At 38.3% G+C, this 14,535-nt stretch overlaps 1 protein-coding gene across 11 annotated transcripts in view; it reads right to left on the reverse strand.

The window, feature by feature from the left end:
- Positions 1 to 1,666: 1,666 nt before the first annotated feature.
- BCOR (BCL6 corepressor) overlaps positions 1,667 to 14,535 on the reverse strand; it is a 66,938-nt gene continuing 54,069 nt past the window's right edge. For all 11 annotated transcript variants that reach the window (XM_067545126.1, XM_067545123.1, XM_067545124.1 and 8 more), the window contains 5 exons: positions 13,705 to 13,871; positions 5,156 to 5,301; positions 3,803 to 3,880; positions 3,449 to 3,599; positions 1,667 to 2,089 (listed from right to left, as the gene is read on the reverse strand). In XM_067545126.1, coding sequence (XP_067401227.1) covers positions 1,795 to 2,089; positions 3,449 to 3,599; positions 3,803 to 3,880; positions 5,156 to 5,301; positions 13,705 to 13,871 — 837 coding nt within the window. In that variant the 3' untranslated portion in view covers positions 1,667 to 1,794. The remainder of the gene's footprint in view (positions 2,090 to 3,448; positions 3,600 to 3,802; positions 3,881 to 5,155; positions 5,302 to 13,704; positions 13,872 to 14,535) is intronic.

Here is a 14,535-nt window from a genome sequence, read left to right on the forward strand (position 1 = left end):
GTACAAGAGAGAGAAAAAACAATCCTGCAGAGAGAAGGGGAATCTTACTGTGTCTACAGAAAGTCAGATGTTTTTATGACAGCTCTCAATAGTTCCTTTGGATGTCAGTTCTGTAGGCATTTTAGTTTTTGGCTAACTACACTGCTTCTAAACTTATTTAAGCACAGGATGATAGAACCGGACAGAAATCACCCAATATACTGCAAAACAGACATGTAAGGAGGTTTAAGGGTTTGGTTTTCACACAGGGCACATTTAATATTAGAGATGGACCTGAAACGAAACTCAAGATCTGGGTTTGCAGTGGGAACCTATTCCTCTAATGGACCAAACCTGAACACTGAATCAAAAGACCTAGGTCCTAGACAATTTGGAAGGTTTAGAACTAGATCTGGAGGCCAGAACCCCCAGATTTGGAAGGGCTCGGTTCTCAGGTAGTTTTGGTAAGGCACTTAATAAAGGTGTGAAATTTAGAACCAGGAATTTGGTTCAAGATAGTCTCTAATTAATGTAATAGGAGAGCACACACAAAATGCCAACATACTTGATGCCTCCATTCAGAAATGATCGAACAGAGCATCTCTCCTTTCACTTGTTTTTTTTCCCCCATGAGGAACCATTGAGAAAAAAAATTCAAGCAGTCCAACTTTAAAGGTGACAAGTGGGAAAAAACATTAAATGGGATTCACTGTTTTTTTTAACTAAAATGTACTCCAGAAAGTCTTGTGACTACAGGTTTTTAAATGTCTGTTCTGCAAAAGGCTCATGAGATATTTTTCTTTTGATCTTGCTGGTAGAAAGCTAATATAGCTTCCACATCATATTTTATAAATTGCTTCCCAGCACCTGTGTCAACCCTGGTTGGCTCCAGTAAATGATATCAGATCCGCCTTTTGCAAACTTTAACCAGTCACAGTTTTTTTTTTTTATAATCATGAAGAGAATTAATAGAACTCACTTCAACATCTTCATTTTCTCAACAGTTTTATTGCCTTTAAGAAAATTTTTGTAAAATATAAATACAAAGGCAGGAGAATTTACTTACAAAGTTAAAACACCGATCTCAAACAAACACACAATTCAGAAAATTTTAGTTTATGTACAGTTTCAAGCAACTTTAACATATGTTAGTTTTTCAATATTTTACAAGTTACAGAAAAAATAGTTCAAAGTCTTCTTTAAATAAAGAGCATAAAATGTTTAAACATATAAACAATCCGGTTTGATGTGTGAAAACTAAATTTCACAGCTTTTAAATTAGGATATAAAAGTTCATACAATTAGTTGGTGTGTATGGATATGGTTTTAATTTATATTACAAGCTACTGAATTATATTCAATAGCGCTTACCTGGCCAAAGCAGGTAATTCTGTAAACAAAAAACAAAAATAGTATCATGAAGTGCCTTACCAAATTCTATCTCCCAAACAAGCCACATGACTTTGATCACATCACCTATAAAAGTATGTTCTGTATAATCAGTGCTTTGTATGAAACAAAGTCAATGTGTGGCTGTGTTATATTTTTTAAATGTGTTCCAAGTAAAAACAAAATGTATTCCAAAGACTGTGTGCATTTAAAGAAACATTATATAACAATTTTGTAAAAACTGATTAAAGTTCTTAAAAAAAAATGTTCCAAAGTCCATCAAACTGGAATTCAAATCTCTTATATAAAGGAAAGATATTTTAATATTTAATAGTGTCCTTTCTTTACAGAAACAATTGCATTTTTAAACACATATACATAAAGAATTAACTTTATATGGTACTGTACATTAAATGGCCTGGTGGTTCACCAATGGATATCAGAAAAATGATCATCATCCGGATGCAACCACTCTAGTGAGGATCCAAGTAAAGTCTGAAGTTCACTTGTAAACTCTACTAAGTCCAAGAGTTCCTTGCTTTCTGGATTAAAAGCTTCAAGGTCCTTAGCACAAGAGAACAACTGACTCAAAGACGTCTGTTTGTAAAACTCTGCCTCTGTGATCGCGACAACTTCCACATTAGGGAAATTGCAACGGAATATGCGGGATGACATTTTCAGCCTCTTTACTATGTCCGACAGCAATAGCCAGTTTCGTGGTCTGCAGAACAAATAAAAAGAGGGCTCAGATAATTGACATGAAGTTACAAGTTTCCATCATTCTGGTTATGTAAGTAGTAGCTGTACATTGTGTGTCAAACCCTGCTCACCATACTCTTACAAACAGTTTCACTGGCATCAATGGGACTAGCTGTGGGATTAGAACTTGGCAGTGTCCACATGCATGCAGGTACGTATACATGCATACTACAGCCATCCATGGCTTTTTGGGAGACAGGCTGGTCATATGATACATCAACTTAAGCCCTGCTCCTGTAAACTGAAGTACATAATTTTACACAGGGGAAGAGTCACTCTGACCACTACTCACATGTGTACATATTTACATGATGAACCCTTGTTTTTTATTTAGCAGTCAAGACTTAGCTTAGTTAAATAACCAGCACTTGGGCAGCTCTAAATTCTAAAGAACTCCAATGGAAAAAAACAACCATTGGATTTTTCAGATTTATATTAAATACTATTTTTATATTTGTCAAATGTTGATTAATGGGCATTGTTTAACCACAGGAAAAAACCTAGAGCTAGATGGCTTATAAAAACTTCAGCAATAATAGGCTATGGAGTTTTAAGTTATGCAACTGTTGCAAACTACAAAAACAGTTGTTTACTGAGCTAATTCATACTCAGGAGATACTGCACAACTAAAACAGTTCATGTCTCTGCTTGTGATCAACAGTGTCCCAATATCTGTGTACAACCAACACGCTATAAGCCATTTCTTGATGTGATTGATCCAATTATTCATGGATCAAATCCAGCTTTGCATCAGAGCATTAGAACTGCATTAACGCTGCCATGTTGTCACTCATGAAGTGTCTATTAAGCGATAAAGAGATGCAAACTCACAAGAAAAATTTCAAGAAGATAAAATGTTAGATGACTTAATATTAATCTGCCAGAAGCAAATGTGTTATTCTGGGACCATCAAGATCCTTTTTTAGGTGGTGAGAGGACATTTGATACGTCTTGGGTTAAAACAGTAATTCGCTCTTTTCTGGGATTAGCACGAACAAATAGGAAACCGTTTTTCTAAGCCAATAGTGTTTTGTAACGCACGTCACACTGTGGCAAATACAGTCAGTACAAGCAGAATGTTTAGACCGAGGTTCCTCTGCGTGGTCCTTATGCTCTATGGAACTCCACCCTAGTACTGATATACCAGCTTTCTTCCCTACTGCCTCACACAGTAGCACATTTGGTATGAGTAATTATTCAGAAATACAATCTAGAGTTTAAATTGTGCTATTCTAAAATCAGCATTCACCCATTGACTCCTGTCAGCCCAAACAGATTATTTCAACCATGTTTTTCCCCATGAAGTTATAGCAGTTCTTACCCCTGAGAGAGAGACACTTGGATGTTGTAACATGGCAAGAGAGGCTCATCTGAAAATTCGAATTCAAACACATCGCTAAAGCCATCTTCATCCTCATCACTTGGGCCAGGGGGATTTGCCAGGATGTCAAATCCAGATTCATCTTTTGGATCTAGTTTTTAAAAAAAGGTTCAATCAGCATTAGGAGTATTATTGTAAGTCTTGTTTTACCATCCTGTAACTGAAACAGTAAATAAAACTAGACACTTCTCTTCAAAACTTCCTCTGCCATAAAACAAAAGAAAACTCCCCACATCCTAGATAATGTTCTGAAACTCCTTCACATACAAAAAATAAAGGATAACATTTGCTCACCACACACAGAGCTGCCATAGAAATCCCAGTACAAACCAGGGTCATCAACACTTCGACCTTGCAGGTCAGTTAAATACTCTAGAGAGGGAAACAACAACAAAAACATACTAATCAGGATGGAAAGCTGTATGATACACTGCCTGCTAAGCTTGCCAGAGTCCCAATATGCGTGCTTCATACCTCCCATCTAAAATCCACAAAGTATTCTTGATGCACATACTATGAAGAATAACAGTCCTGTGAATAATCCAGCAATACACTTTCCTCATCTCCCCCAAACCTCGGTGGGTCCCTTTTACCACCCTCTCAAAAACAACATCAACAAAACCCAACCCTTTGCAGCGACAAGTTTTGACCCATGGATTCTTAAACTTTGAGCTGAAAGATGCAATCTTGAGATTTGAAAAAGTATATCAATCTTTTCATCTCCCATAATTCTCAGAGATAAGGAATTGGGGAGGTAAGTAGCAGACATGAGGAGATGGGGACAAATTTTTCACACAAAGATTCCATCACCCACAGGCTGTATTTAGTTTGAGCCTAGTCTTAATTTTGGAGGAATGAATAAGATTGAAATACAGTAGGATTAATATGGGAACGCAAACCTACTGAACTCCAATAGGTTCCTAAAGCAACTAACTATTCTGCAAACAGTACCATTTTGTATTTATATACACAACAAGTACTGAAATTCGTTATCTATAATCAATAAAACAATAGGATTTTTTCAGTTGTGAGGCAATGAAATGACTAAAGGATTTTCAATTGTGTTTACCTGAAAATGCACAGGGAAAGTAAAACTTATGAAACCATTTCCACACTTCCCCCCCTCCCGCCACACATACACATTTACATATTAAATTCCTTGTAAGTTGAACTTTTTAAAAAGTTGAAAACTAAGGGGAGGAAGAAAAATAAAACAAAAATTATCTAAAACGTGACACAAAAAGGTAAAAAAATCTGAATCCCCTGAAAAGCTGTAACTAATTATGTTTAACATATTCCTATTACACTGAACAATCTTTTAATTTAAATTTCAAGCCAAATATTATCTACCGATAGAAACTACACTGATCAATGTCCAATCAGCTCGTCTCCAAACAATAAATCTGATGGCAGCATATTGTACCAGAAATTCCACATAACATATAAGGAGACAGTATCAATAGACATGCTTCTAATTTCTACCACTCCATATTTTCTTGGCAGGTAAAATATAAAGTCACTTAAGTGTGTTCTAGAAATTGTTATTTACATTGAACAATAAAACTTTGGTTGTTTGGAGCCCGGGAGGCAGAGGCAGGAAATGTCACATTAAATTCACAATAGCAGACAGAGTATAGCGTTACTCACCTGTTAGAAACGTTTCCATCAGTTCACTGTGTGTCATTTTCACAATAGTTCTACCTGAGTATGTAGCAAGTGTTGGATCAGCGCCATAAGAAAGTAACAAGCGGACAATTTCTAAGTGATCATTCTCTACTGCATCATGGATAGGCCTACAAAAACAAACATCTTAGTGTTAAAATTTTAGAAACGGTGGGCCAAGTTTACCCCCATGCTGCCCCAGCGTAAATAAGGAGTGACCCACTGTCTTCAGGTAGGGATCATATATGATATACACACACAACGTATATACAAGAGAGATTTTAAAAAAACATGGAATTATCAAGAGATATCAACCTTGCACAGTTTGCTTGTGCATCGTTTCATCTTTCCCCACACTTTGTCTTTTCAGAGCAAAAGCAATTTGTGGCAGGCACTTTTGCTATATGCCTATACCTTCATTGCCTACTACATCTCAGATGCTATCATAATAATTACGTTGATATAATGGAGTGCAGAATTTGAAAAAATTTGTATCACCACAATATACTTCACTATAGACAATGCACAATAGTGTTGCAAATTTCAGTAAATTTAACTTAATTGAATGAGCTGGGGAGGACACACATTCAGTTATCCTCTGGATAGATATGCAAGTCAAAGTTACCCAAAGGTTCTAAATTATGTACGTAGTAGGCATTTGTGAAAACTTGCCACGAATTAATCAGGCACAGTATATGTATTTATTTAAGTAGTAGTATATATATTCACAGCATGAATCATAAATTCCACTTGCGGAATAGTATTCATCCAAAAATCAAAACATTTAAGAATGTGGAAAAAAATTAAAATTACCCTTTGACCCTACAGAAATAGTAATTATTATGCATGCATGTAATTCTAAGTTAAAACCCCCTAAACTGTAATTAATTTCTGTATTTAAAATACTGAGTACGTGTAACTGGAGTTATCTGAAAGTAGAACATAGGACACCATAGCATATGAGAAACAGGTCTTTAAATCCCAGCTTTTAGAAGAAAACGAATAGAGGAAACATGTGGATTCAGAAGAGGTATTTACATTCAACAGACTCTAAACAAAGTAAATTCACTTTCTCCAAAAGGTAAGAGTCCTTTCATAGACTTCTACTTTTGGACTCCCAGACATGAGCATTGTTACCACTAAACATGACACACAAGGGAACTTAAGCTTTCTAACTCAAGTGTTTCAAGACACAAGAAAAGTAAAGCATTGTTTACAATTATGATTGCATATAACTATTATTTTCCTGAATAACCTCAGATTATAGTTATTAAAAAATGTGAAACCAAGAAAATTAGCAAACCTCCTTAACTCTGACACTGATTCCCGACCTGCTGTGTACTCCTCACTAGTAACGGGGGGTGAAATTCTCTCTAATTCAGAGAGCCAACAAAAGGGTTGAGGGCCACTGACATCCTCAAAAGAGGATTTAACATGGACTCTGGTGATGCATAGATCTTGTGCTAACTTTCTACACGGGGTGAAGTTCTTCCTGAGTGAATACAGTCATCTTATGGTGCCGTTTCTAAGTAATTTCAAGAGAGGACATAAGTATATCATAATGGTGCAGCATCAGACTTATATGAAGAGCTGGAAACAGAAGGTACAGTGGGGTCTTCCAGCAACTGCAGTTTGTCTGGTGGATGGGGTTGATTGGGCTGACCAGCTTAGAGGGTAAATGTCAAAACAGAGTATGTTTTTAATTCAGTTTTACGCTATCCAGGGTCTTATACTGCCCTCATCACCGTAGCATCCACGTAGCTTCCAGAAGCACATGACAGTGTGACTAACATCTGTCATGTGTGATTCATTCTCAGACTCATTCCCTGAGGGAAAATTGTGCTTGTGTGGTGTCTCGTTTTTATAAATGTTATGTACACTACGCTGTTTATATTAGACAAGCAAGTAGAAGATGTGCACCTGGCACTTGGAATAGACGTTGGTGAGGTTTGCGGTGGTTCTTGGTTCCTGTGGAAGCTTTTGCCACAGTTTTTGACAGGCCACTGAGAAAGCTCCGTCTCTAACAAATGAATTTACCCTTTCAGTGGATGGCTAGATTGTGCCAGAGGAATGGAGTTGTCAACCCCGATCCTCATCCCACAGCTTTATGAACTATTTTAGATATCCTGGCCCCAAACCAATGAGTGCCTTGAAAATGAGGATTCGGACCTTTCAGGGCATAGTATTCTATGGCAAATCATAGCTTTTTTAAAGCCAGCGCAAGCCATTATGATCAATAACTCTGACCTCTTGCAAAACATAGGCCATGAAACATCAGACAGTAATTCCTGCTTCAAGCCTGTAGCATAATGAGCAGAGAACCAGTTTGATGTACTTGTGGTGGTCCACACAGCTGAGGAGATGCACTGCGACTTTATGATGCTATGGAGGATAAGAAGAAATTTCAGAGTTTCTTGCTTCTACACTCCTCTGGCACAACAGAACTCTCTACAATAAAGCCCAAGCTTGTCTGTGCTGGAGACAGAACTTTCTGAAGAGCTGGTCTGAGACAGTGGAGTGAACTCCCTCAGAAACCAAGGATCACCACAAACCTCACCACTTTCCTCTCCAAGCACAAGATGCGTTTCTTTGACCTTGCCTTCTCCTTCATAAACACATCGTAACATGCATTTAAAAAAAAAAAAGAGAGAGACAGACAACCAAATGTAAAACTCTACCAGAACAAGACATTCCACTGCACACACTTTTCCTACTGGGAGGATAAGAGCACAAACGTGTGACAGATGTGTAGCCAATTGGCTTAATGTACTACTGGAAGGCACTCGGATACTATGGCGATGAGCATGGTATAAGAACCTACATAGAAAAGAAGAGAAGCTGAAGTCTGAGTCACTGGCCCAAATGTGATTGTTGACCTATTATGTACTGATCATAGGAGAAGGGACAATCTCTGAATTATGTTGAAAATGCAACAAGGTCTGGTACCTGTCGGGGAGTAAAGCAGATACTTGTTGGCTAGAGGTGATGGACACTGATAGCAGGTCAGAGTTAGGCTGTCTGCAGACATTAAGTACACATTTTCTATTTGTATAAAATTAGTGAAATGTATTGGAGCCTTAAACTTTGAATTCTTTGGCTTTTGGTGTCTTTTATGATTATGATTTTCTAATGATTATTTTTATTGAAGTGATATTTATTTACAATCTTAATTATATTTTAAAGAAGTGGTTTGTCTGAGATGTAGACTGGTCTTGAGGAACATTGTCCAAAAGTTTCACTAGTGTCACTAAATCAATGTAGTTGCCTCGAGGGGGCTTAAGAAGAGGAAGCAGTATCAAATCTGCTGTGCGATTCTATGGGCGTGTGCCGCTCCTGCTCCATGGGTCACCCAGATTGTGAGCAGGTCTGGAACAGCAGGTCTGACTGAGTAGAGGAGTGATCAGAACACCTGCTGCATTCATGGTCACTCCTCTTGGGGCAGGCTTGGCTGAGACTCAAGCATGTCTCATGCTTTTTAGAGGGCCAGCCCTGCGCCTATATTTCCTCAGTTACAGGCGTGTGATGACTGTAACTTGCTGTGCACGGCAGCTGCCTAACTTAGCACAGCGGCGTGCGTGCCCCCATCTGCCTCCCCCTCCCCCAGCCCTTGCAAGTGATCTGCAGGAACTGCTTCCCCTACTTGAGTGCTGCAGGAAGCCTGCACAGGAAGCAGCTGCTCTTCAAGCCTCAAAGAGCCCTATCTTCTTTGTACACACACAGCCACCCCACCAGTGGCAAGCAGCACTGTTTGAGCCTCCTGACCCTCATTCACTCACTCCCTGCCACGGAGAAGCTCCTCTTTTTTGTCTCCCTCAACTGTCTGCAGTTGGCTGTGAAAGGTCCCTTGTGAGGAATGACAGGAGTTTGCTTTTTTTTAAAAAAAAAAAAGTAGCAGGAGTGACAAGTTAAGGAGACTTGACTGAAAAAAATAATGGGCGATAAGACCACGAAGAAAAGGATGGCACAACAGAGGAAAAGGAAGACACACATGGGAAGGAAAGAGAACAACACTGAGAACAAGAAGAAAATATACCCAGAGATGGGGTAGAAAAAGGAGAGTTAAGAAGAGGAAAGATGGGAGAATAAATTATAAACCAACATAGCACCGCACATGTATGGGGTTAGCAAATGAAGCCCCTACCAAAAGCAGTGTGAAGGCACAAGCAGGTACTAATATTTATACTGATGAAGGGGAGAATTCCTGTTTCCAGTGGAGTTTATCGCCCTCTCTGTAAGCTGCTAAACTAATTCTGCCAGGGATGACAACTTTTACATCTGGTCCATAAAGATACACCAGCTTGCACAAAATAGTTTTAAAAAATTCCCTTGGAATCCCCTACAGGCCTTTATTCACAAGCAGCCCCACAAAGTTCTTATTTTATGGGAATTTCAAAAGGGAATTGCTACCTATACCTATGGGTACAATTAAAGTGGCACAACGCGTGTGAAAACAAGCCCTAAGAAAGGCAGGAGGCCCCACCAAGGGAACATGGGGGGCGGCCAAAGCAGTAGCATCCTACACAAAGCACGGATTCAGTCTCTACCATGTATTATCTATTCTTATCTCTTCTTAAAATTAGGGAAATTTGCAAGCAAGGGGTTATATATAATTCCATCACAGGGTGCTGGCAATACACAAGCCATTCAAGTTTTGTGCTCAGTCTTTATGACACCATCAGAACTCCATGGTTGGAATGAGAGTCCTGTTATTCAATTGCTTGTTATTAATATATTAGGCACTATAATGTGTCTGTGCCAGATTTTTATTTAAATGGATACATTTATATAAGAGCAGATGAGGTGCAACCTGCTGGAGGGTGGAGGCTGGCTACTCCACTTGATGTTCCTCTAGTAAAATCACCTGTTACAGGGGATCATCTTGCCAAGACTAACACAGGAAAAAGCATAGGAGGACAGCCATTTTGGCATGGTCCTCTTAAGAAGAGGACTGACTTAATTCAGCTGTTAAAAGAACAAAAAGCTGGTTGTGAAGAGCAAGTCTAACGTATTAGAGAAAAGACCAAATTATCTGTGACAAGAGAAAGAGTCTGGTAATAGAGACGTATAGGTGCAACATGCATCAGACTTCAGATTCCTCAGCCTAAAACTTTACATTTAAAACAGCCTGCATCTCAGCTGAAGAATGCTCTCATCATGAAAAAGGGAAAAGTGCACATCAGTAGTTACAAATAAAAAGAAAGAGGTAAGGCCCAACGTGCCAGTACTGGTACTCACAAATATCAGATGGCTGTCTTACACCCTTTGTTGAGCAAATATATTTCTATCTGGGAAAGAAAATATTTACCAGGGCCCCTTACACATTGTTTGTCTATCTACTACTATTATTTGAAGGGAATACAGTTAAGAGCATCTTTGAAACATAGCTTAAAGATCTCAATCTTTTCTGCAATAATTTTTGATTGGCCAATAATTCAGCAACAAAATAGACATGTATTCCCAAAGGCTGACACATGACAGCAATGGCTAAGTCTTCTGGAGAACATTCAATGCAGCATTGGATTTCTAAAAACCACATAATACAGTCTAGATTCTGCCACCTTTGTTCACATTGAATGATACTTCAATCCACCAGCATTATCATTGATCTAAATTACTACTCAGTGGGAGTATGGGTAGCATGACTGGTCCCTACTCAAGGCACCAAAATGCAGTTGCACCATCTAATTTATTTTGTTACTCAGATTTTTTTTTTAATTCAACAATATTTCATAGGATTTGGATCCTTCAAAAAAAAAAAAAAATTTTTTTTTTGTTGAAAAAAGGTAAGTAATAAACAAGTACACCCAAGTGCTGCCCAGGAAAAATTTTCTTCCACTCATGTACTTTGCCTTATTTTCTATCTTGAATATGTATATCTAAAAGTGCCAGCAACAAGCCATCACCCATTGACTTATCAAATCTAAGTTATTTTTAAAGTACACATCACTATAGTAGCCAACCATTGAACATGGAGAAAATTATATGCATGACAACTATACATAGCAGACTTTAGTGATTTCATAAAATCCTCAGATTTCATGAAGCCACAAAGACAATGCTATTTTGTTCAGACTCCAGCAATAACCGCCATTGTCACATCTTTTCCTTGACAGATCCAACCAAGAGAGCTGGCCAAAGGTAGACGGCAATAACTAATCCAGATCCTACATTTGGTCTACTGGGATCAATTTGAAAGCTCAGACAGACAGGCCAGAGAAACAGGTAGTGCATGTAGATGTGTCACTGTGAGCTGGCCCTAAAGAACTCACTTCAACAATCTGATGAAACCCTGAGAATAAGAGTCATTGGCTGGCAAGATCAATGTTCCCATCGGAGAGCAATGATGCATATTTAGTTCAGTTAAAAACAAGGTAATCAACATTTTGTATTTGACTGTTGTTCCTGATCTGGTAAGTGGATAACGTACTCAGCAGCAGAAGAGGTAATACAGATCAGGCAAGTGAGAACCCTTATCTCCCCCCCACCCACCCCAGACAATCTTACAGAGACAAATACAATTAAGGCTCCAAGGGAGAAATTATATTTGTCTTGTGAATATCACAGTCTTATACTTGGATGCAAGCTTGGCTATGCAAGCAAAAAGGGAGGAGACGTTCCTGCTCAAGAAATCCTTCAGAGAAGCTTGTGCTCTGTATCCCACTGAATTCCAAGAAACAACCTAGGCAGATTATATCTGTTTTGGAATACACTGTCCTCTCAGAAATCTTTGAAAAAGCTAAAGGAATCTGCCACCAGGAAGCAAAGGGAGCCACAGGTAGATTTCTGAGGGCAACACCTCTGAGTGAGCTATTAAACAGACAAGAGGATGATAGAAATACAATTTAAGATACATTTTTTCCTAAACATGTCAAAAATATATGACTAGCTCCTGAGTGTGTATGCACTAATACTTCTTCCCTGGCATAATCTCTATTTGTGAATCTGAACTTATACATACCAACAACTGTTTGGAAACGTTCCCAAGTCATTTGTCTATACCGATTATTCTGGCAAGTGAGCTAGAAACAATTTAGAATTCTTTTTTGTGGCAACCTTACTTATGCATGACTGATTCAAGGAGTCACAGAGATAGCAGAAAACAGTATGGTGGAGGGTTTTTTGTTTGAATGTTTAAGATCTCCTTTCTCTTCCCTTTGTATTTTTAAGAGGTGGGTGATGGGCAAGGAATGTTTACTATTCAGCCCTAGATTTAGTGTTTCTCCAGAAACACCTTCTTTCTAAACTGATGGGCTAGTAATGACAGACCATCATGGATTTCTAATGGACCATCTCTAGCAGGACTCTTGGAGCTTTGTTTTTCCTGAATCCTCCCTCCAACTATTTCAAGTTGATATGCAAAGACTTTAAAAACCAAAGAGAGATTCACAGTTATGCTAATTTTATGTCCTAGGTTATATGGAAGGTGGGATCTGATAAAGCGCTCAAGTTAACTGCAAGAGCACCTTGCCCCCTAGATTTTTTTAAAAGTAGAATAAGATAACCTTCCCCCAAGAAATTAAACTTCGATCATGCTCCTTAATATATTTAAGAAAAGTTGTTACTGATCAGCTAATTAGAAACGGAAGAGGATGAACCACTTGAGATTATATTAGATAAAAAACTCTCTTAGCACAAAGAGATACACATTCAAAACTTGAGAAATCATGCATAGCAACTTCCTCATCCCTCACAATACAGAAAAAGGCTCAACATCTACTCTAAACAGGAACTAAATGCATATGGGAATTCTGACGAAGGCAAAATATGCCAGTAGAGGAACCAGCAACCGAAAATACCGAACAGACCAACTTTTAAAAAAAGTGTTATCTTTGCTCAATTAAGAGGAATTTGTTTTACATTAAAAACAAATCAAATCAGAGTACCAACACACGCAAGCATAGCTAACGCAAGAGGGGCTCTCAGAGTATTGCTGGGCACAAATTCTAATGAAGCAAAATCACAACTTTGGCAAAAATAAAGGATCTGGAATGTATATAGAGGATCATAGCCTCCAGGTATCACTTCCTCTGGTTGTTCAATAAGAAACTTCATAAAGCTCCAAAAAAGCAGGTATAGTGTTTCCTAGAAAAATGCCGGTATATCAAACACTATTAAAATTCACAAGTAAAACAAGCAGTAAATCAAACAAGCCACAATACAAAAATGCACCTCCCACAGTGCAAAAGAAAGTGACATGAGAGTGAAGATTCTCTGACATCAGTTTTGGACAATAGGAAAAAAAAATGAACTGGCAATTAGAGGCTAGATGTGCCAAAGAAACATGGCGTAACTTTTTCAGAGGGGTTCTTAAATTTTCCTGTGTATGAGCTTTAGCCAGCTCCAGATATTATAAGACCAAAATGTGAAAGATCTAGAAAGGATACCAACTTTTGGAGATATGAATTTTCTTTAATCATTCTTTCAAAACAGCTAATACCATATATGTGACATTTATCCCATCATCTGTTATTATGTTAATGCGCCACAAAGCGCTAGTTATTTTATCTTAGTAACTACCATATAACATTGCTAACCTGGTTCCATCCTGAGCGCTGCAGTTAACATCAGCCCCATACTCTAGGAGATGTCGCACAATGCTCAACCAGCCTCTGGCGCAGGCCTCATGGAGGGCACAATAACCTGCATTGTCACGATGATTTACATCACAGACCTTGTTTTCCAAACAATACAGAACCACTTCCTAGAAACAGAGAAGGGTGGGGGGAAATAGATAGGTGACGGTTATTTGTTGCTGTGAATATGTGCATACCTTTAACATGTTTGGGTTACCTCTCTTTGAATGGGCTCTCTCAGACTGGAAAGAAATGGGTGGCATGAGAACACGGGGAAGGAGAGACTCATGTAGCTCTTATCCCCAAGAAGTATAATTCTGAAAGTCAAAGACAGCTATTTTTTCACAAGCAAGACAGTATTGTATTGCACAGCACGAAGATCTCTATGCACACAGTGGGATTTTCTGCATTAACTTATGTCAGAAAACACAGAAAAAGGATGTACACATTTCACACTAAATTATAGCCTCCGTTTCCTCAGAATTTGCGCAGTGTAAGCTGTTAGAAAGGTTATTAATCTTACCCCCATGTATTAAAACATTAATACAAAAATGTTCCATGCACAGCTGTAATGCATTCAATGTTAGCTTGATAAAGAAAGTTTTTAAAGACATGAAGGACAATGGTTTCCATTAGAAAACTAATCATAAGAAAATCCTAGTCCCCAATGGAGCCAGAATTTCACCCATAGTGATTTTCTTCACTGAGAACTAGAGCCAGATGCTCATTTTCAATAAATAACCTATTGCAGTGGGAAGCCATGTGGATTTAACACAATTCATCTTGCAGTCA

The sequence above is a fragment of the Emydura macquarii genome, unplaced genomic scaffold (assembly GCF_026122565.2).
Source record: "Emydura macquarii macquarii isolate MOO-44397 ecotype Brisbane River unplaced genomic scaffold, CSIRO-AGI_Emac_v2 contig_1043, whole genome shotgun sequence".
Classification (NCBI taxonomy): domain Eukaryota; kingdom Metazoa; phylum Chordata; order Testudines; family Chelidae; genus Emydura; species Emydura macquarii.